Source organism: Alligator mississippiensis, chromosome 1 (assembly GCF_030867095.1).
Source record: "Alligator mississippiensis isolate rAllMis1 chromosome 1, rAllMis1, whole genome shotgun sequence".
Taxonomy (NCBI): Eukaryota; Metazoa; Chordata; order Crocodylia; family Alligatoridae; genus Alligator; species Alligator mississippiensis.
The window spans coordinates 225,039,398-225,062,576 of NC_081824.1; the positions used below are offsets into that span (position 1 = coordinate 225,039,398).

The 23,179-nt window shown below is 41.8% G+C and overlaps 1 protein-coding gene across 1 annotated transcript in view; it reads left to right on the forward strand.

The window, feature by feature from the left end:
* The window catches only part of TMX4 (thioredoxin related transmembrane protein 4), a 67,793-nt gene that overhangs the window by 14,227 nt on the left and 30,387 nt on the right, over positions 1 to 23,179 (forward strand). Inside the window, exon 2 of the mRNA XM_019500711.2 lies at positions 12,011 to 12,126. Within this exon, the coding sequence (XP_019356256.2) occupies positions 12,011 to 12,126 (116 nt within the window). The remainder of the gene's footprint in view (positions 1 to 12,010; positions 12,127 to 23,179) is intronic.

The window sequence follows — 23,179 nt, forward strand, 5'->3', positions numbered from 1 at the left end:
GGTGTGATGAAATGTAAGGTAGCTTACCTGGGCTAAATGTTTTGTTCTCACCTGCCATTGCTAGTGTTTACTATGTAAATTGGTTTCAGATCATAAAGAGACAATAACTGACTACAGGTTTTAAGTGTGGTTGCAATATAAATAACATACCATAATTTCTCTTTAGTTAAAGGGGTGGAGGAGCACGCTTGGGGTTTTTATCCGTTACCTATTTTCTAATTTACAAAAATACATAAGTAACTTCAGTGTCCAGAATTTCCTGTCTGTTGCTCTGTAAATCTATCTTGTTCCCCAAGTATGCAACAGTAAAATGCAATAATTAGATAGAAGACACAGGTTATTGCTTTTATTCTGTTTTTTTTTGTGGTGTATGTCCCTCTGTTTCTAGGGTATTCTCTTGATATTTACAGGATGACTTGTTTTTGTTTCCTATCATGGAATAGAAGGCATAATACAGGTGACTTGGAAATTATGAGACAGTTTTATTGCAGGTTTATTTTTATTAAATGTGTATGCGATTTTGCTTCTGGCAAGTCTTAGAACACCTTTTGGTTGGGTGCTATTGGTTGGCATTCTTTGGATCACTTGTTTAGTTCCTGGTCTCTTGCAGGTTCTTGAAGCTGTCCCTAGAGAAGGTAGTGAAGAGAAGAGAGCATCCATTTTCACATTAGTGAAAGCTGAAAGCAGGCATTTATTATACTCGCTTTCAAACAAGTTCTTGCCATCATTGTGGAAGTGACTTCAGCCTCTACAAGGTGGCAAAGGATGGCTAAGGTTGGCAGCATAGAACAGGTGCCAGCAACCATTTTCAAGCCATGGGCTGAAACAACTTGGCTGTGGTCTGATGCAGGCCAGGTGGCTTTGCACCACATTAGAGGGGGTGAGGGGTTCTCTGTGCCTCTAGCAAAGCCATGCAGCGAGGAATTGCTCCTGTACTGCCATTGCATCTCCCCCTTCTCCACACCCCCATCCCAGCTGTGGTGCCAGTGCAGTTTCCTGTCACAGGGGACCTGTGCCAGGGCTGGGCTGGTTGTGGGGCAGAGACACAGAGGAATGGTAGCAGTGTGGAAGCAGCTTGCTCGTGGCTTAGCTACCCTCTGGCATCGCATTGCTTCTCATTGCAGACCCAGCTGCAGTACATGCACGCCTTCACCCGCAGGGGAGCTGTTTCCATGGTGCTTCTCCCTTTTTCTCCTTCCTATTTACACCACACTATCCAGCCCATCTCTGATGCAGCACCCTTCTGTCTAGAAGCTGAGCTTGCACTCAGCCTTGAGGGAGATCGGAACCAGAGGAGCAGTAACAACATGGGTACAGTTTCCCTCTCCCTAGCCCTGATGCAGCTCCATACTGTTCAGCTCTGGCATGGTCATGGGCAAAGCCCTGTGGCACTGTGGACTGTGTCGTGACCCAAAGGGTATGATTTTGTGTGTGCTTCGGCACTGCAGAATTATTTCCCGCCACAAGGAGCTTTCTTTGCACGGTGCAATTCTCAGTTGCATAGAGAGAACCCCGGTGCAAAGGAGTTCCCGCCCCCCGTATGTGAATTTGTTTCCCGCTATTGGCTGTTTCTAAATTATTCCCACGTAGCGGCTGGCGATTGGCTTGCTAGCCGTATAAGAGGCTTGAGCAGTTTCCGCTGAAGTTGGAGGACTTCACATCCATCTCGTGAAGAACTCTAAGCGCGCTGTGGAGCCTAACAAACTCCGCATGTATCTTAGAGGAGGATACAGGGACCTGATCAACCTCTAGCCTCTCCCCGTCGCTGCATGATCCCTCGACGTACCCTACCGCGCGTGCTCGTGGAGAGTCACCTTTCGGACTCTCATTTCAGTCGTTCCACAGAGCCTAGCAAACTCCGTGAGTGGTATCCAGAGCTCTGTTCATGTTCGTTTAGCGGAGCCTAGCAAACTCCGCTCGTGTGTCTTCGGTGGAGCCTAGCAAACTCCGCTTGTGTTTGTCTGTCACTGCAACTCAAGAGAGTTTTTCCTGCCTGCACCGCGACCACCTACAGTGTAAGTAAAACAATCTTTAATCAACCTCTATGTGTCAGTGCCTAATTCTAGTTTGCCATGCCGACCTCTTCCCTGGCCCATGTGCGCGGGCTGCTGGCCACAGCCCCTCGGCCCCGACAGACTGGACTTTGCCAAACCCTGATATGGAGGGTATGGTGCAAAATGTGAGTCTTGCCTAAACCTCAGAGTGTGTTATGTTTGTCTTGTAGAGAAACACAGGTTTAGCTGGACTTGAGCTGTACTATTTTTCCTACTCCTTGCAACTGATAATGTCATTGGTATTGTCTTAGGTGTTTGGGTCTGCAAATGTGCATATATGGCACCACAAGTATTGCATATTGAGCAGATCTGGAGTCTTTTTGCTTGTAATAATGCTGAAACCTTTTTCATCTGCTGTCTTCACGAATTCTTTCATATATATTCATATGTATATATATGAATGCAGCTCCATACTGGTCAGCCCTGGCATGGTCATGGGCAAAGCCCTGTGGCACTGTGGACTGGACTTTGCCAACCCCTGATTTAGAGGATATGGTGCACAGTATATGTCATTAACTCTGCTTTACCTTGCAAGTCTTGCCTAAACCTCAGAGTGTGTACTGTTTTTTTGTCTTGTTTTTTGTCTGTTTTTTTTTACCTTATATATATATAAAAACCAAAAAAAAACCACACACACACATAATGAAAGAATACACACACACACACACACACACACACACACACACATACATATATATAATGAAAGGATTCATGAAGACAGCAGATGAAAAAGATTTCATGTTTATGCATATGTATATGTCTGTCTATACAGGTCTTTCTGTCTCTATCTTTCTCTCTGGATATATCTATAAATATATATGTAAAATTGTACCTTGCCCCATGTAGCTCCTCTGTTTGTTACAACAGCTAGTATTAAGTGGGGCGGTTAAGTGGCTCATTTTCTTGGGATGGAAATTGGGGAATTTTGTCTCTTGACATTCATTTCAATACCTTCCTTACCAAAACTTGTGAACCCAGTGAGTACAGTGCAAACCTAATTACATTAATTAGTATCAGATTTTACCTGAACTGCTTACCTCACTGGTGTGTTGTATATTTGAGGCTAGGTTCAAACAACTTCTTACCCTGTAAGAATTTCAGTAAGACTGTAAGTTGATTATGAAAGCTGACAAAATACCCTGTGTCAAACGTAGGTAATTTGAGATACTGCGTCATTGAAAAATGGTGTTTAGTTTGGTAAGAAGTGTTGGAAGCTAGCAAGCTTTTACTGATACAGTACTTGTGCCCTCGTGGCTTCCCAGCATCAGTGACTAAAATACAGCTTTTCTTTAAAAAAACAAACAAACAAACCCCCCCTATTAATTACAGTGAGGCCTGCAATATACTGTCATGTGGGACACTTTCAGGGTTATTTTGCAGTCTGTGGTACAAATTCTTGCTGCCTTTGTGGACTTTGTTGCACTTAACTATGTTAAAGATGACAAAAATGCTTTGGACTAATGCACCACTGGGAAGTAACAAAAAAGGAGACTTGAGGCTGATGGGATTGCTGCTTCTCATAAACTAGAGGAGGCCTCATCTCTTTAGGGGAGATCTGCTAGAAGGACTTTGAATGGGGAGGACATAGTAGAGATTATTCATAGTTCCATAGACTTTGGTACTCCCACTTCTATTTATAGTGCCTTGATCTCTTTCAGGATGCTGCAGAGTTGAATAAAAGCAGGCCTAATTTGTACTCACTTCTCTCTCTAGGCTTCAGTTTTTATCCCCTACTCTACAAAATGGGCATGATGGATCACAAGCCTCTTGTGATGCTTAAAAATGCTACAAAGAACAGTTGAGAGCTTTAAATCAAGGGAGTGGCACAAGTGCAAAGCATCTCGCTCTTAAATTACTAGCCAGTAGCTGTGGGGTTTTTACTTTTAGAGCTGGAGAGTGGTTTTTTTTGTGGAGATGCGGTTTGTGCATTAAAGAGTTTATGAATTTTTTTTAAGGTAAGATGTGTTGTTTTTTTAGATGTGGTGGTCCAAAAATTATGCAAGTGGCAAGGATTTCTTAATGTGATATCTTTTATTGGACCGACTGGAGCCTGAGGAAGACTAGCAAGTATGGCAGGAATACCAACTGGAGCCCAAGTATTGTGGGATAGGGATGGTACTCTTAAACTTGCTGCTATCTTGGGTTCATGTAAATATGGTCATTATTGAAACAGAGTTTGGTTTAAGAAGAAATTTTTGAGCTTAAGTAGCAATCTTTTTTCTAAGCACCAGTACTCCTATGGTGTTTGTATGCATAAGAGAGACTAAAACATAGATTAATAAACTTTTTATTTTAAAAAATTGTCTTTGCAGGCTGCTTATGCTATTTGTTCAGTGATGATACACAAATGTATCATTGAACCTCAAGCAGTTTTAAACAACACTTTTTAAATATGGTGGTTTTGAACTGCACTGTTACCTGTGATCTAACAACTTACAGGTGTCAGTGAGACCTTGACCTGTTTCTCACTGCTGAAGGGGCATATTCTGTATAAGAAGTGATAAGCTACAGTGCTAGTGTCAAGCATTTCATTATTTTCTTTTTTTTTTTAAGCTGTCTGGTTCACACATTTGTTGCACTACTATGAACATTTATTTGCTCACAGCATTAAGATACTTTAGCATTACAAGGGGGGGAGCTGTTTCTCAGAGATTATCTTTTATAAATGTTAAATGATTCTTCAAGTATCAATTCTATTTTAATTCAATTTTTATAATAGGTAATCATGAAAAATTTCAGGATCTGGGGGTTTTGTTTGAAGACCAGGTGGTGGGGCTTTTGCTATAGTAAACTATACCCCCCCATCCTCTAATATTTCAGAGCTCCTGAAAATGTTCTGAAGCCAGCTGTTCCAGAAGCACGTTACATAAAACTGCCTAAATACGTCTGCTTGTTAAAGTGTTGGGACATAAGCTGTATTCAGTGTCCTTTTAATATTTCATTAGTTTGTAACTTTAGTCTCCATTTTGTCCCAAGTATTCATTTCCCCAACTCCCATCTAGTTTAACTCACAACTATTTTATAGCCTTGTAGCAGGTTTGATTTGTTCAGCTCGTACAGTCTTTCCCAGTCTCTAACACTTTCCACAGTCCTTTGTCCTTGGGCACACTTGCTTTATAGGAACACCAGAGTCTCAGTCTATTGTCAACATCAACCCATCCACCCAGTTCCTCAAAATTATCTCATGATGCTGAGTCTTTTCCAGCCCAAGACGAGAAGCCTCTGGTTCACTGTTGCTCAGCCAACACACTGTTCTCCTTTGCAGGTGGTCTCCATCTCCGTTCTCAGATCCCAGCTTCTGACTTCCAGCTTTCATGAACCTGACGCTGCTCTCTCAGGTCCATCTCTCTGCAAGCTCTCTCTCTCTCAGGTCTCCTTCTGGGTGTCTTTCTAGCTGTGTCTCTCTGTTACCAATTCCATCCAACTCTTCTCTGTCTCCCTTCTCTGGCTGTTTCCCCAGGATCCCTTTGGTTCCTTTTGAATATCTCTCCCAGACTTTCCCTCCAGGGGAGTCTCTCCCTGGCTTCTCTTCCCTTGGAGCCTTTCCACTTTCTGCAACCACTACTTATCTCTCTCAGCTAGCTCAATTCTCACGAGCAGCCTGTAATTGGGGTTACTGCTTGCAGATGGGCTGGAGCCTCTGCAGACTGCCCCCAGCTTCCTTGAGCTGGCAGTCTGCTGCAAGTTTGTATAATACCATATTAATGTTTGTGTACTTTTTAACATCACTGAATTCTGATGGATGATCACCATTGAATAGTAGTTGTCATTTAAGGTGTGTCCCTGACTGGGTCTGGGGTGTGAAGGGTTGATTTGCGGTAGATTTAAAAAAGTACTCCATGAAAATGAAAGATGAGCTAGTTGCAGATTACCAAAATTTTGAAGTGTCAAAGGGTGACTTCAGTTATTACAGCAGCCTGCTACAAAGTTTCTTTGAAACATGCAGCTCTACCAGGATTTATCCATGCCTGATCTTAGAGACTACTAACAGGGCAAGACTGCTATCTTAGATGTTTGTGCACTTATGGCACACAACAAGCAGCTGCGTGACAGATGAACTTCCCCCAAAGCCAGGTTCTCATGAAGCATCCATTTACACTATTTTAATACATCTAGCAATATCTTAATTTAGGCATTACTGAATGTGACAGGTATACAGTTGACCACCATATTTAGTAACACCCTCCCTGCAAATAAAATTAAGTGTAGATCCTTATGATTAACACAGCCAAGGTGTACCTTACATGTAGCCTACTGAAAGCTTTTCCCAACAGCACAGTGATAATTGTGCAACTGAGCTGAATAGCAGTATTTAGCTCATATTCCTCTACCTTTATAAGGGTGTGGGGTGGGGCTAGCAGAGTCTTCTGTATGAAATAAGTATGGTATGTACTTGCTCTTGCACTTGCCTTCATGCTTGCTTTCATTTTAAAACTTCCTGGGTGCTTGGCCCCAGGCACTGGTGCAGCTCAGCTACTACAGGCAGCTGGTGTTGGCTGCTCCCAGGGTTGCTGCAGCCGGGGCTGGTGTGAGTGCCGTGTCATCAGGGGCTTTGCTTGTCTGCACTCACCCCAGCCTGTGCTAGAGCGGCCCTGGGAGCAGCTGCTGCCTGCACCAGGGCATGGCACAGCCTAGGAGCAGAGGTGAGTGTGGACAACCAGAGCCCAGGCACAGGGGGACAGGCAGAGCATGGTGCAGCCCAATGGCTGCAGGCAGCTGGTGCTGGCTGCTCTCAGGGCTGCTGCAGCCAGGACTGGGGTGAGTGCCACTCTGTTCCCTCTGCTTTGCTGCCTTTTGCAGCCCTGCAAGTGGCACCCCTCCCCCAGCCCCTTCCCTAGTCCCAGCCTCACTCCCTCCCTCCCTCACTGCCGTGGGAACCTATCCCTGCATTGTAAAGTGGATTTGCTTTATGCGAATTCAATTTATGCGCTGTTCTCTGGGAACGCATGTACCACATAAATCGAAAGAAACCTATACCTCACTACCAGTCAACCCGTGCATGTTATTTAGGTGATCTGTCATCGGCCCCACTGTTGTTTTGCTTTTGAACAGGATCTTGACTAAAGTGAGGGTCTGTCCATGTGGCTAGATTATAGGCTCAGGGCCCATGCAGGCAACGTGAATAAGAGAAACGTTATGGGAAAGGAGGCTGTGAGGTTGCTTGCATTATATGGCAAATGCATTGTGTCAAACGGGGTGTGTATTATGTATGCATATATTAAATTTGCATTGAGACAGTTCAGGGTCCCCTCTTTCTAAGTGCAGTTGCCATTTTTCAGTTCGACTTGCAGAACTTGGGTGTATATATATATTTATATTGTAAACAATTTATATAAGCTTAGTTGAGGCAGCAGTGCATAAAGTTTTATCTGCCTTTATGTTTTCCATATCTTTTTAATTACTTTTTGTGGTTGGAATGGATACTTCACACTTGCAACCCAGCCCCTGTTCTCTATGAAGCTGTTTGCTTTTATTCAACACCTTACTTAGGTTGTGTTTTGTTTCTTGGCTTTTTGGCTAAGATTGAATCACTAACACGCCCCACATCAGGACCTGCCAGGAGAGATTCCTGAATGACTCTGAGGGCCAAATTCATTGGCTACCCAGAGCTTAAAAACCAGGGCAAGGTTTTTGAGGTCACCTTGAAGTGGGATGCCAGTAACTACGTCATGCCCCATGGGGATGTCACACACTGGCTGGCTTTTCATCAGTCAGGGCCTTCTCATCTATCTGCTGCTTAATGGCACCTTTGGCTCCAGAAACAATGACAAGAGATGCTGGAGGTGCAGCTGTGAAAATTAGACCATTCCCTGTATCCTGTGTGGCTGCAGGCCCGATGCCAGAGCCTGGCAACTCTCCCACAGCTTTTATCAGCCAATCCTTGTTAGTTAGTGCTGTCTTGGAGACAGCTGGAATGGTAGTGGTGACAGCAGTGACAGCCCCTTGTGCCTGGACGTCATTGTGATGGACAAAGACAACAACTGGATCCTGACGATCAATGTAACTGCCCCTTTGAGAACTGGTGGCAGGCCTTCCCTGGAGCTTGGGAATGAAAGCTAAACAATTACAAGCCACTGACTGATATCCTGAGGGCCAAAGGGTATGCCATGATAGTGGGATGCTTGGAGCATGGGACCCCAGCAATGACAGCATCGGGGATGTCTGCAGAGTACCCCACTGTTATGCTAAGCTGATGAGGCCCCTCATGGTATCCAGTACTATTTGATGGTCCATAGGCATCTGTGTTGAACGCATCATAGGCCATTGCCAATATGAGAACAGCTGCTAAAGACTGACAGCTGGAAGTGAGACCAAGGGGGTGGCCTGAACCCCCTTTGCACTTGCCATGAACTGACAAAGCTCTCTGTAACCTGAACTACCCCCATCCCAGCAATTGTACACCACGTGCTTAGACCTGTATCTGTCCGTGTCTTACCAGGACACAACTCCCTACGGATGTGATTACAGTGCACAGGGTCTTGTATCCCCTTGGTAGTGATGCATTGTTTCCTTTTCCCCCCTCACCCTGGGCTCTCACATTTTACATGACTAACCATGTCCTAGATTGCACCAATATACTGCAATTATATTACATGTAGCCATCATGCGTGGAGTCCCCTATATTCTTCAGGCTCTACAAACCCATGCGACTAACTGTAGTTTTTTAACATTCACTAATAAAGTTTTAAAGTAGTTTAGGCTACTATATGCAACCTGGATGTTTGAGGTGGTTTTGATTGCATTTCATCCATGCATCAGTTATTAAGATTCTCTGTTTTAATTTCTCTATTAATTTCTGGGTTTTTTATTGTAATTCTGTACAGTTACTTATTTTTAAAATTTCAACTCTAGGCCAAAAGGAACTTTGAAAGCTAAAAAAAAAAAGGATAGTAAGTTTTGTTCTGCATCAGCTTTCAGTAATGGCATCCTTATCTTGCACTTGTGATTTTTCGTCTTTTACATCTTCTGACTGCTTTCTGCTTTTTAAAGGTACCTCAGTTGATTGAGTACTTCTGCTTTTTCATGCATCATTGGTTATTTGATATTTTTGCTTTATTTGTCAGAAACTTTTATGGAATATTGTGAAATGTAAAAAAATAAAATATATTTTTTGTTCTGGTTAAGAAAGGCATTCCCTCAATATCTGCAAGTGTTCGTTACCTCTTTGGATAAGTCTTACACTTGTGGATTTTTAAATTCTCATGCCATTGGCTTTATAAATAGACAGTATTAACTTTCATGTAAAGGTATCTTTTTTTTTTAATTATTGCAAGCAAGAAAAGTTATTTCCAATCATACTTTCCCTTTTAGCTTCTAAAGACTTAAGATTTCTCATCTTGACATCTGTAAGAATTCAAAACGTTTTTAATAACTAAACTCAGTGTGTTGTTTTTTTTTTCCCTGTGAGGGACTTGTGCAAATAAACCTGAGTCTTAAGCAGGTAAACATGTTCTCTGAAGTTGAAGCTGAAGTTTTTTTTGGCTTTTTTTGTAGAAGTCATCTGATGGATCTAAGCGTAGAGAAGACAGGTTCTTACGTAGCTGCTTAAATTTCTTCTAATTCCTCCTAGACTATGGGCTAAGAAAATTAACAAAGATGAAAAACCCAAACAAGTAGTATAAATGAGACAAATCCTAGTGGTTTGGACAGATCTTCTGAATGCCAGCCTCCTGCTTGGGCTGCCAGCTACTTCACTGCTTTTTATGTCCTCCCATGTATTGTCTTTCTCATACTTCTATCCTCTACAAGTCCATGTCTGTTGGCCAAGCATGTTCCTTCTGAATGACCTTGTGAGGAAGTGGATGCGATTTGGCTATCTTATTAGAATTATTCCCCAAAGCCTGTGCCTGGTTCATACTATAGGTTGGATAGGGCACAGAAATATTAATAGACCTTGATGGAAGAGCTAAGACTAAAACTTAAGTTTTGGCCTTCAGATTTGCTACACCTCTTCTTTTTCTGTAGACGTTTAGGCAATAAAATCTGAGTCTAATAAGATGTAAAACAAGTACAATATTGTTTTCCCTGCTTCTGCACTGGACTACTTTTAGTAAAGGAGGATGAGGAGAGGAAAACAAGCTGTAATGATGTGTAAGGCATAAGTGGTCTGTCTCTCGAGGGGAATTGGTTAGAAAGAACCTTTCAGAGTGAAAATCATCAAGGTGGTCTAGTAGAAGAGAAATGCATGCATAGTTGAAAGAAGTAGAGACAAAATTTAAAAGCAAGGACATTAATGACAATTTTGTGAATTTTTTTGTAAATAGATGAAGCCTCCAGTATTTAAAGTATACAAACCACTCCTATACTCTGCTGCCTGGCTAATTGGGGCAATTGTGAAGCGGATCTGTGTGCATCTGCGAGTAAAATGGGAGATGGTCTTCATGGTAATAACCACAGACAGAGAATCTTTAGTTGCAAATTGAGTGCTCCCATAAGACTTATACCATGGAATATATCACACTAGAAATAACTAGGGACCTACCTAAATTGCAGCAGAAATTTGTGGTGCAATAGCGCCTTTAATCTTGTTCTTTTTGCTGCACTGTGCGTCACTTCCCCTCTCCTCCTCCTTCCCCCCCCCCGTTGCTGAGAGGCCAAGAGGCAATTAATGCCACACTTTTTGACTCTTAGCTTCTCACCGGGGCAGGAGTGTCACGGTGCATAGTGCAAAGAACAAAATTAAAGGTGCTGCAGTGCCACAGACTTGTGCTATGATTAAGGTAGGTCCCTAGTTACAATAAAGTTGTAGAATGCGTAGGCCAGGTACAGACATTATACTTTTACTAGTATAAATGATCAGAAACGGATCTGTACCCATAATAGGACTCTGGCACACAGACTGGCTTCAAAATGGCAGAACCCAGTCTAAGATTTGCTTCCCCCTACCTACCAAAGGGCAACTGTTTGTTACTGATCTAAATGCTGCTTACAGAAAGCCACATACTTTAGATTGCTTCTGTCTTGGGCTTTTTGAATGTCTGTACCTAGCTGTAGAGTAATGGAGTTAATTCTGATAAGTACATGATCTGAGGATAGGCATTTTCTTCCTTATTATGTGTTTACAAAAGACCAGTGTCATTAAAGATATAAGCTTGATTACAAGTTTTATAAATGAAAGCCTATCTTTTTGCACTTGAAAAAGGGATACTATGGAATGAATGTGGCTTTTAAAAAATTCCTGTTTTTAAATTCAGTTTGGGAAACCAGCCAGTAAAAATGACCAATAGAGTCCTATCAACATCTAGCATTCCAATTTCATTGGTTAACTGAAGCTATTCCACCTTTATGACATCAAAGGTATTAATCATAAATTTGGGTCAAAGGACAATTTGCTAATCCTTCAGAAGGCAGCTTTCTTTTCTGATTAAGTTACCTACTTTGTTACATCAAGTTCATACTTGTGGTATTCATGCCTAGTGCTTGTGGTGGTTTTCCCTTTTGAACAAGTTTTGTTAGGGTGCATCTCTTTAGAACATTGTTTAGGAAGAGTATACCTTGGCAGCAATGGTGTATTTCACAGATGTATAGAGTAACAAGGTACGGTAAATGGCACTTAGAGGAGGGCCTAAGTACCTAAGGGTGATGCAAAATGTTTTTTGAACACCACTTCTAAGAGCCTTCCTTCAGTAATTCTTGAATAAAAAAAATAAATTGAGTTATTCATCTGTGTTCAGCTGTGAAGGATTTGGGAAGGAGGAATTTAAATTATCTCAGTGTAAGAGAAAATTATAGGTTGATTTGGTGAAATGTGGTTAGGATTACTTTGTATGTTAATTCTTCTAGTCCAAAAAGACTTGATAAAGGGAATTTGCTGCGGGGGAGGGGGGTAACCCATTTTATCTATGATTAGTTATATTTTAACTTTGTATAGTATATGCTCTACTTTGTAGGGATTTTGATTTAAAAAAAACTTTATGCATACACAAATAGTAATTTGATGATTTTGCTTTTAATAGCTATGCCCCCTGGTGTTCAGCTTGTCAGCGGCTTGAATCAACTTGGGAGAATTTTGCAAAGGAAAGCGAACTTCTAGATCTCGCTGTAGGGAAAGTGGATGTCACGGAAGACCCAGGTACTGTTTGAAATGGGCTCAGTATAGCTATTTATATTAAAAAGAATATGTAGCATAAGCAGCTGTTAACTATTGGGAATATGCTCAATTTCATTGGGGCAGCTGGGATACTCACCAATTGAAAAAAAATTATACTAAATCAAAATGAAACATTACTTTTTTTTCTGGACTGTTCTTTATACTGTTAAATTCACAGCTGTTCTTTTACCTTGGTCAGTCATCAGCTTTAAGGCCCTATCTATGTAGCAAGTGTAAGATTGAAGGGTCTGCTTACAATTTTGGTTGATTTCTGCCATGGAAAGCTGTCATTTGATTGACATTTTTCAGAGCTTGATTGTAACCTGAGAGGCTGAAAACTATGAATTCCTCTGGGTAAGGAAACAACTTTTGAGCTTGCTCTATAAAAAAAAATAAATAAATAAAAATCCATTTTAGCTTAGTGGTCTCTCTCAAATTTGCCATTTCATTACTTTTTTTGTAGTTACCTGATTATTATACTGCTTTGAAGGGACAGGTTTCCTTCCTCCTTGAGCATGTATAGAAAAAGTGCTTTTAGAACACTTGTGCTATAATTATATTTGCAGATTAGGTTATTTCCTGCCTTCAGTTGTATTTTTTTAATAACGCATTTGTAACATTTTGAAACACATGTTAATCTAGGAAGTGTGTGTAGATAAAGTTGAACTGTTACATTTGTTAGGTCTGTGAAAGAAAATGTCTATGTACTTTTTACATTTATTAATATAGTGGTAACTTCCAGTGATAAATGTGGAAGGGGATTGATTACACCCAATGAGAACACCAAACTTTGCTTTACCAAACTAGACATGCATGCGTATTTCATGGGTTTTTTGCTCAAGATGGTGATGCTTCGCATGAGTTAACTCCTTGCCGTTAATTTTAGCAAGTTCAGATTTAATTTTCAATACCTGTGAAGCTGAACTCTGGTCTCAAAGACAAAGAATGCCAACTATTCCTAGAAGTTCAGTGTGTACTTATGAGTGGAATTAGTAACTTGGAGATGTCCCAGACTTCTCCAAAGGTGACAAACTGTCAATATGGGCTCTTTGGCCACTAATCATTATTAGCAGATTAATAAATAGATGTTTTTGAACAACACTTTTTCTTTTTCACCCAAGACCAAACTAAAAAAAAAAAGAAATCCTCTGTTTTTGCATACTAAAGAAACCATGAAAACTCCATTATGGGAGGAGGGGACCTGAACCTATTCAGCCTCAGCAAGAAGAGGCTGAGGGGGGACCTGGTGGCTGCCTACAAGCTCATCAGGGGAGATCGACAGCAAATAGGCAGAGCCCTTTTCTCCCCAGCACCACCTGGGGTGATGAGGAACAGTGGTCATAAGCTGATGGAGAATAGGTTTAGGTTAGAGATCAGAAGGCAATATTTTAGAGTTAGGGTGGCCAAAATCTGGAACCAACTTCCCAGGGAAGTGGTCCTCGGCCCTACCTTAGGCAAAATCAAGAGGAGGTTGGATGATCACCTGTCTGGGGTCTTGTGAACCCAGCATTCATTCCTGCGTGTGGCAGGGGGTCAGGCTAGGTGATCTGTTCAGGTCCCTCCTGACCCTAGCTACTACGAAACTATGGGGATATAGGCAGTATGTCAAGCCATGGTCGTAATTAATATTTCATTATAAACATGACCTTTTTACTTCTGCCATTAATTAAAAGACAAACTTCTTCCCTTTTGTAGAATGAAGTTTTGATCCTCATTTAGGGGATCAGCGCACGACTATGATGCAAATCCAATACATTCCTTTTACGTGCATAGCCTCTGGAGTGAAAAAGGCCATGTGCTTAACCAGTGGGTGTGCTTAACCAGTGGGTGCACTTACCTGTAAACAACTGGAGCTTGTTACCTACATGGTTGGGTCACTGCTGTGGTATTAGCAGCCCTGAAACTCTTTAGTTCCTCCCATTTTCATGTTTTCTAAAAATCAGTGCTGCAATTGCTAGGAGAAGCCTTGAAAATATGGGGTGCTCCTAGCTATGAGACTCATTCTGTATACTTAAAAACTTCTGATAGACTTTTTGTTTCTAGAGTAAAGGGACTGCACTGACTTTCAAAGTGGACAGTTGCTGTTGTAGTTAAACAGAACAGTATTAGGTTACAAAGTACATGGTAGTGATGATGCATGGTATGTGATGAAATGGCTTGTGTTTTTAACTAATTCTGTGTTTGCTAGAATGTTAGTGATAGGCAACAAATTGGGACTGTCACTGTGTTGAGCAGTTAAGCAAATGATGCACTTACCTAGGATGCATATACACAGGGTGGACAAGGGTTTCTTAGGGTGATATATTTTATTAGACCAGCTGTGCACTTGGGATAAAGTTAGACAAGCTTTCCAGTGCAAGGCATTCTTTTTCCTTTCCATTTTAAGCAGTAGATGGTGGTATCTTCTATGTTATGGTAGTGTAAGAGTGATGTTGCAGCCACGACGGGCCAGAAATTGTGAGGCAAGGATCTCTGGACCGTCATGGCTGCAACATCACTCTTACAGTACTGTAACATGGAGGATATCAAAATCTGCCACTTAAAATGGAAAAGAGGAAGAATGTCTTGCATTCAGAAGCTTGTCTAACTGTCCCATGCTTATAGCTGGTCTAATAAAACATTTCCCTGAGAAATCTTTGCTCTCTTAATTTCTGGACTGTCCGGATGCATCATTCTAACACTACTGTATACATAGAGTACGCATTTTTTAGAAACTAGAAGTTTCAAATGGTATGCAAGAAAGGCAGAATTGTTTGGGGGAAACTTCTTGAATAAATGAGTATTTTTGGTTAAGGGGTTTTTGGTTGTAGCTGTGTTGGTCTGAAGCCATAGGCAGGCATATCTCTATCATGTCCCAGCTGCCTGCTTACTTGTATTCCTATACGCATCGTAGTCTGGCAACGAGGCAGCTGCAGAGTAGTGCTGGGGGGTTGTGCTAAACCTTGCCTGCTTCTCTTCGGTTAAGTTTTTTTGTGATATCTTTTTATCAGAATGTAGTTGGTCCAATAAAAGATAAAAACAAAACCCCATGCTGCTTGTATGTTTCCTGGACCATCACAGCTACAACAACACTCCAACCCCTTTTTTGGTTATGTAGATTAAAAGTTCTTGATAAGATTTTCAAGATCCTAAGGGTTTTATCTCTACCACCTCCCTGCTGCCTGCTCATTTTTGCTTCTATGCACTTTGGAGTCTGGCAACTAGGCAGCTGCAGAGCAGTGCTGGGGGTTGTGCTGTGAACCACCCCAAGACTGTCGGCTGCCTGATTGCTGGCATCACACATGCTTGGAGGAGAGTGAACGAGTGGAGCTTGTTTCCCAGTAATGATGTGTAGACCAAGCCCAGATCATTTGTCTCTTAAACTTGCAAGTCCCATTATTTAGTGACTGTCCTATGCTGGGTCCCTTCAGAAGGAAAAAATGCATTTACAGTAACAAGTTTTGTCTTTTCAACTTTTTTCAATGGCTTCTAAAAATTAATTTCTTAAAAATCAGTTTTTCAGTTGAAAACTTCCCCCTTCACCTTTGTAATGTACCATTAAGTGTGCATAACTGCAACCTTAATGATGTTTCTGTATTAGTTCCCTGTTCTCAGTATTTATGTATCATCCTATTTTTGTTACTGGTCTTCTGTTTCTATCTATTTAAGTCGGAGTTAAAGAAAACTCTCTGGATTGAGGACAGTCATGTACTTGCTCTGCGAGATACTTAGGGCACTTGCTATTTTGCTGTTCTCATTAACACTTAAATGTTTGCTTTTCTCCTTCATCTCTTGCTTCTTTTCTCTTAACCTTCCCTTCCACAGATGTTTTTAGCTTGCTGATAGCTGAATCAACCAAGGGTCTCCCATGTTCACTTCATTTTTCATATTTGTGCTTATCTTCTGTTTCTGAAGTTTCTTTCAGGCTCTCTCATTCCTTCGTGGTCCAATTAGAAGTAATTTCTTTTCTTCAAGATGGCACGCTTGTGAGGAGGGTATTTTCCCTTCCATTCCTAATGTGTATCGAAGGAGGGAAAGGATGAGAATCTCTGAAGCTTCCCCCTGGCTCTGGAAGTTTTAGTAGTATGCTGTATGTCACATAACTACTTGTCTTAGACTTTCCTTCTCCCTGCCCCCCAAAACAAAACAAAACAAAACACCAAAGAAAAACAGGTTTCTATGAGCCTAGTTGAATAATCTTCTCCTGTGTTTTGCTTGCTGGCTGGTGGCTACTTCCATTCAACATTTTAAATCTTTCTTCGATTTGAAGTATCAGGATGTGCTTGGGAGGGAGGGAAGGGGTCATTCCTTTCTTAGTTACCTGTTGTGGTTGATAGCTTTTTAAGTCAACATTTGTTTTTATTCTGTAGTGTGTAGAAGGGTCTTCTGTAAGCTATTGGTATAATTTTGCATGTCATTCCATGTCTGCTTATATTGTAATATTGTTGCCTCTGTTGGTCACAGATAAGCTTGCGTTCTATTCCTAGTTAACTGGCTTCCTATCATTAACCAGGCTTGCTCACTGATAGCTTCTATCAGCCTGGGGCTGACTGTCACATGTGGACGTACTCCCTGGTGACACCTGCCAGGCTGTGTGGGAGAGGATCTTCTGTGAAGATCTGCAGAAGGAGCATAGAGACATGAATTTTCAGGTGGCCCACTAAGCACTCCCAGTGTGGTTAGGGTGACACGGGGGCAAGGAAACCAACCATACTGCCCCAGAGAAACTTGCCTGTGGAAGGCCGAGACAACCGACCACCTCCTGTGATACTGTCCATATGCCAAAGGGGTGCAGAGGAAAGTGTTTATACTCCTCAAGAAGATGCTGACAGGGAACAGAACCCTAACCAGAGAAATGGTGCTGTTTGGGCAGCTGTCCAAGGAGCAGGGGACCCCAACAGCCTGCTTTGACTGGTTCATCTGCTTCAGAAATGCTGTGTGGAAGTCCAGGAGCCTGCTCATGTACAAGTGCACAAACCTCTCAATAGAGGTCGGTGCCAAAATGAGTCTAAATGATGCAGGGGTACTACAAGAAAGCAGGAGGAGATGCCAGGAATCGTATGGAGGAGGATGGGCCGGCACAGACTATACATGGGTGGGACCCCTGAAAGAGTGGCGATGAGGATGACGACAGCAGCAGCAGAGTCGACAAGAAAGAAGATGGTGATGGCAATGACCGAAAGGACTAAGAAATAGAGAGGGGGAAGGCAGCTAGGGGTGAGTTAGTGTCATTGTGGTGGACAAGGATCTGGTTTTCTCTGTTTAAAGATCACAAATTCTCCTGATAACAAATCCAAAATTCTCTGATTTAAAAACCCTAAAATCTGTTTTTTCCATGATTAAAATAAAATGCCACTGTTTATACGTATGAGTTGAACACAATGTTTTATTGATATTTATAGTTTTTAAAGCATTTTGAAAACCTACCAGTGCTTCAATCATTATAGTAACATACGTTCTAAATACCTATATATTTTGGTGTTTGATTTTGGTTTTTTTATCACAGAAAATCAGAGCTCCCACTACCCCATTTTGCTCACCAGGGCGTGGGTCCAAAAAAAAAAAAAAATCTTTTTATTTCAGGTTGTGTTAACACCCAGTGTTTCCTTACTTAGTTCAGCTTTTAAAAACATATCTTGGCTGAAAAGTACAACTTTTAATACAGATTTCTGTTTAACATTAACATTAATTCTGAAGCTAATGATTCATACTCTAAGATGCACCTTCCTCTGAACTGTTAATTAAGCTAACTAATAATCTAACATTTGTCTCGACCTTTTCAAGCAGGTTCTCTTTCTTAGTCTCTCCACACCTTTCCATTCCGTTTATTGCTCTTTTTACCTTTTTCAGGTCCACTGCTTTTCTCTCTACCTGATTAACGGTGCCCTTATTTTATGCTGTATAATCCATTGCCTGTGGCATTTTGAACTGTTTATTAACAACTCTCCACATATTAATAAAAATAAGAGTCTATGAAATTGGAAAAAAAACAAATAAAGGCAACTTGCTTTATAGAACTGTAAAGAACCACTTTAAAAACTCCATGCGTGACCTTAAGCCTGCTTATAATGGTTCATTTTCTTGGGATGAAACTGTCCATAAAACTGGCAGTAAACCACAGTTGAAGTCTTTAAAGTTTTAAATACTAGCTTGATTTCAGTATGTACCTGGTAACCATCTGCCTTGCAGCTCTATTGCTTTGCTTCTTAATATACTTTAATTTACCAATGCAAAAAACCTTTTTCTTTGTAAACTAAGGTCCAAGAGAAGTAAGAGAACTGTTTTGGAAAGCTAAATAATTGATTTATGCACATCAGCTATTACCTTCACTCTTTTGGGACTGTGTGTTTACACAGGATGTTTATCGCTGACTAGAGAAATCCACTGTCCTGGGTTAGGCACTTATAGAATCTATATACTTTGTGTTTGGAGACGGGTAGTTAGCAAATGTGCCTTCTGTCTAATGTGCTTGTGGAGAATTGAGTGCCTACTGGTGGGATCACACAAAGGCCAGAATGCTGAATGGGAATTCATCTAAGTTAGTCAGTGTGAAATAGGGAGGAAAGAATTGTGGCTGAATAGCACCTTTGTGGGATATAGTTTCCCCTGGCAGTGGGAGAGTAAGGTGCCTGTTTCTGGTTGTGATAAATAGCCCAGAACCCTCTTCTGGTCTTATGGCAGGTGTAGGCATCTCTCTCAAAACACCACTGAGAATGGTGGTGGTGATGTCCCTCTTACCACACCATCTCTGTGGTTGAAACACTCACACAAGATGTGGGATAGTCGGGTTTTTCTGCTTAAGTGGATTTGAATTTATAATCCCTCCTCTCCAGATAGTGCTGTAACCCACCCAAATGTTGGGTGGTCAGAAGACTGCTTTCTCAAATCCTCCTAGTGACTCTGTTCCACTTTGCATGAAATAATTAAATAGTGTTTGGGCTGGAGAGGGGGTGTGGGGAATGGGGGCAGTGCCGAAGTATAAATTCATTGAAGTTTGGACTGGAACCCAGCTCTTCACCCAATCTCAACTAAAGGCCTTAATTATCAGGCTATAGCTTGGCCATGGTTGCATTTTCTTCTCTCTGGACCCCTGAATAAGTAGGTGCCTAGAGAACTTTACTGTCAGCAGTATAGGTGCTTGTAGACTTTAGGCACCTCTAGGATTAGACGGTAATTAATTGGAGGCATTGGGGATTTCCATGTTGGACTGAAGGCACTTACGTGGTACTTAACTGTCTAGTTCTGTAGGTATAGGTCTAATTCCTAATTACTTCGATGGGAGTTAAGTGGCTACCTGTCAATTTGTGCCTTTGGAAATCCTCCCCTACAACTTCTGTCCAGGGCAGCATATCCTTTAATGATCATATCCATATTCATTATTATGAATGTTTCCTGCATTAATGCCTTGATCATGCCTTTTGGTGATTTGCAGTCTGAAAGGCCAATAAAAGGTTAAGATACATTGCAGAAATTAAAACCAGCTATAGAGGGAACAGCTGTTGTGCGGATGGAACAGAAATGATGGTGTGGAATAATTTGACATGTCAAAGGTTTTAATTCATTGTTGTTATTTCAAAAATACTTTTTTTAGATCCCATAGCAACAATCTAAAATGAAATAGAATATCTGGCAACTGATGTGAAAAGTGAATCTTTTTTAAATGGCAGTTATTAAAAATAATTAGCACGAGGGAGGTAAATCTCTTTAAGATGAACTGAAAAGAACAATACACCCTAGAATTAAGTATTCCCAGATAGAAGTGACCAGTTGACCTAATGCAGCTTGGTAAATGAAAAACTGTGTGGGTCCAAAAAACGAATTACCATTTCATTTAGCACTATTTTTAAACAGTCCAATGTGCTACAGAAAGGGTATTTGATTTTGATTTGATCCTTATATAATAGGTAATATCTTTCAATCTTGCATTTAGATTGCATTTTATTTTGTTTAATTAGTTTTCTTCACTCTATTCCTTTCCCCACTTTTTTTCTGATTTCGACACTGAAGAACAAATAATCTTTAAGATCTATATCCAGTGCTATTTCTCGGCTCATCAGCACAAGACTATATTGTTCCAGAAGGAAAAGAGAGTAGTCTTGGTATTTCAAGACTCCTAATAACACATTTATGGCTTCTTATGCTGAACAAAGATTGGGAGGTGATGCAAGTGCCATGGAATCCTCACACTTGCGGTTTGGACATAAAAGAGAGACAAATTAACAGGGAGCAGAGACTTAAACCAGAGAGCAGATGGCACACAGGAGCTGATCATATGCACACAATTATTATGTTGTAGGATAAAATTAAACTGGGGCAACTTAACTCCTTTCCAGTTACTTGGCCTTTTGTGCGAGACTTTGGACCTTCTTGCTAGCATTTAGGGCCTTTGCTGCTTGTGCTACTTGGTTCTCTGGCAGCACTGTTCTCACCAGTCACCTACCTGGAGACCAAACCATGGTCCTCTGAGTGCTGTCTCCAATGATGCAAGCAGTTTTATTATTCTGATATTGCTACTACAATCCATATCCTCTGTATTTTTTTTTTTTTTTTGTAAAATATATTTTTTTGTCAGAATATAGTAAGGATGTCAAGAATAATCTAATCCAGTGGTGTCTGACCTTTTTGGCAATGGGCCATTCTATTAATCAGCCACCACTTCCTCTAGTGCCTTTGAATCTTGGCACCACCAGATGTGATTTCAGCAGCATCTACCCCTGCAGCTCCTGTGGGGCCAAACCCTCAAGCCAGCACAGAACCACTCCACTTTTTTCTCTCCCCCAAACTCCCATCCTCTCCTAAGTTGCCACTCCAGTCTCTCTTGCCCTCCCCAGTCTGTTGTGTGCCTAACACATTGACTACCTGTGTCACTATGGGTTGGATACCACAAATCTAGTCCAATGCAGATTTTTTTTGTTTTTCAGCTATCCCAATTAGATTCCCCTCCAAACTCTTTTTGGAAACCTTGGTGCAACTTCTATAGGCTGCTTCTTCCATCTTCCCACTACTGTTAGTTAAGAAGCCTTTCTTGGGATTTGTTGCAGTTTAAACCCATTGCAGCACGTCTGCTGACCAGGGTTTTTCCATTTCTGCTGGCTTGCTGATTTTTTTTTTCCCTTCTCAATTATTTTAAAACTATCACATGCTCATTTAATCTCCTTTTCAACAGATGTTACACACAAGTAATTCCTTAGCCTTTTCTTCCCATGACTTGCTTTCTAACCCTTTTATCATCTTTGATCTACACTAGATCCTTTCCACCCTCTCCAGTTCCTCTGCATCCTTCTTATTAATGCATTACTCCAAACTGGATACAACTGAGGCACCAAGTAGAGTTGTACAACCCCATTCTATGGGGAAGACAACAGTCCACATGAAATCAGTCCTGAACAGGTGAAGGTACTCTTAGAACATTTGGACATCTTCAAGTCTGCTGGACCAGTTGACCTGCAACCAAAAGTCCTGAAAAAACTGGTTGAGCTCAAAGCAGGACCTCTGGCGAATCTGTTTGATGAGTTGTTGAACTCAGGAGCGGTCCCAAATGACTGGAAGAGGGCTAACATGGTACCCACCCTTAAGAAAAGGAAGAGAGACAACCCTGCAAACTACAGACTGGTCAGTCTGACCTCGGTCCTGGGAAAAATCTTTGAAAAAATTGTCAAGGACAGTCAACCACAAGCTAGTAACTGGTGGGGTATTAATAAGTAACCAGCATGGCTTTGTCAAGGGAAGGTCGTGCTTAACAAACTTGGTGCCCTTTTTATGACTGGTTAATGAACAAGCTGGACAAGGGACATGAGGTTAACATCATTTACCTAGACTTCAGCAAAGCCTTTGATACTGTTTCTCATGAGATTCTTTCAGTTAAACTGGAGGGTACTGGTGTAGAACAGTCTACAGTAAGGTGGGTTGGCAGTTGGCTCAGAGTTCTATCCCATAGAGTTGTAACTGATGGGATGGCCTCATCCTGGAGGCTGTCTCAAGTGGTCTCTCTCAGGGATCAGTGCTTGGGCCCATGCTCTGTAACATCTTTATCAATGACTTGGTTGAGGGGTTGGAAAGCAGAATGATTTAAGTTTGAGGATGACACCAAGCTGTGGGGAAATGCTAGCACATCTGAGGATAGGGTAAGGATCCAGGATGACCTTGATAGACTGGTCCTATGGACTGAATGCAATCAGATGAGGTTCAATAGGGTCCTTCATCTGGGTAGGAAGAACCTTCACCATAACTATACAATGAGTGGTGACTGCATCTGAAAGGAACCTGAGGGTGACAGTTGAGCAGAAGATGAATATGAGCCAACAGTGCGATGAAGTTGCCAGCAGGGCAAATAGAACTCTGGCTTGCATCAGCCGATGTGTTGCAAACAGATCCAGAGAGGTTTTCCTCCCACTCTGTTTGGCTTTGGTGAAGCCACAGCTGGAGTACTGTGTCCAGTTCTGGGTGCCGCACTTCAGGAAGGATGTAGATCAGGGGTGGGCTAAATGCGGCCCACCAGGCCATTCTGTCCAGCCCACGGGGCCCCTAAAAAATTTAGAAAATTAATATTTATCTGCCCCTGGTTGCCTGTCATGCAGCTCTCGATGACTTGCCAAAACTTAGTAAGCGGCCCTCTGCCCAAAATAATTGCCCGCCCCTGATATAGATAAACTCAAAAGGTTACAAAGAAGGGCCACCCATATGGTTAGTAGGGCTGTGCAAAACAGCTTTGTTTTGATTCAGTTTCCAATTCAGCCATTTCGGAGGAAGGTGATTCGTTTCAGTGTTTTGGATTGCCATCCTGTTTCATTTCCGCCGAATTTGTTTTGAACAGGCTGCAAGCTTTGCGCAGCCCTGCTGCCCTCCGTGCAGGCAAGGAGACCCCCGCACGGATCTCTGATCCTTGTCACTCCAGGTTGCTGGGCAGGGAAGCAGCGCGGAGTGGCGAGCAAGCCTGCTGGTCCCTGCCATGTGATCTGACTCTGCAGGGCCGAGTCTCTTTGCCACCGCTGCCTGCCCTGTGGTGCCCCAGATCTCTGCTCCCTGCGGAGCCAGGTTGCATGGTAGGGACCAGCAC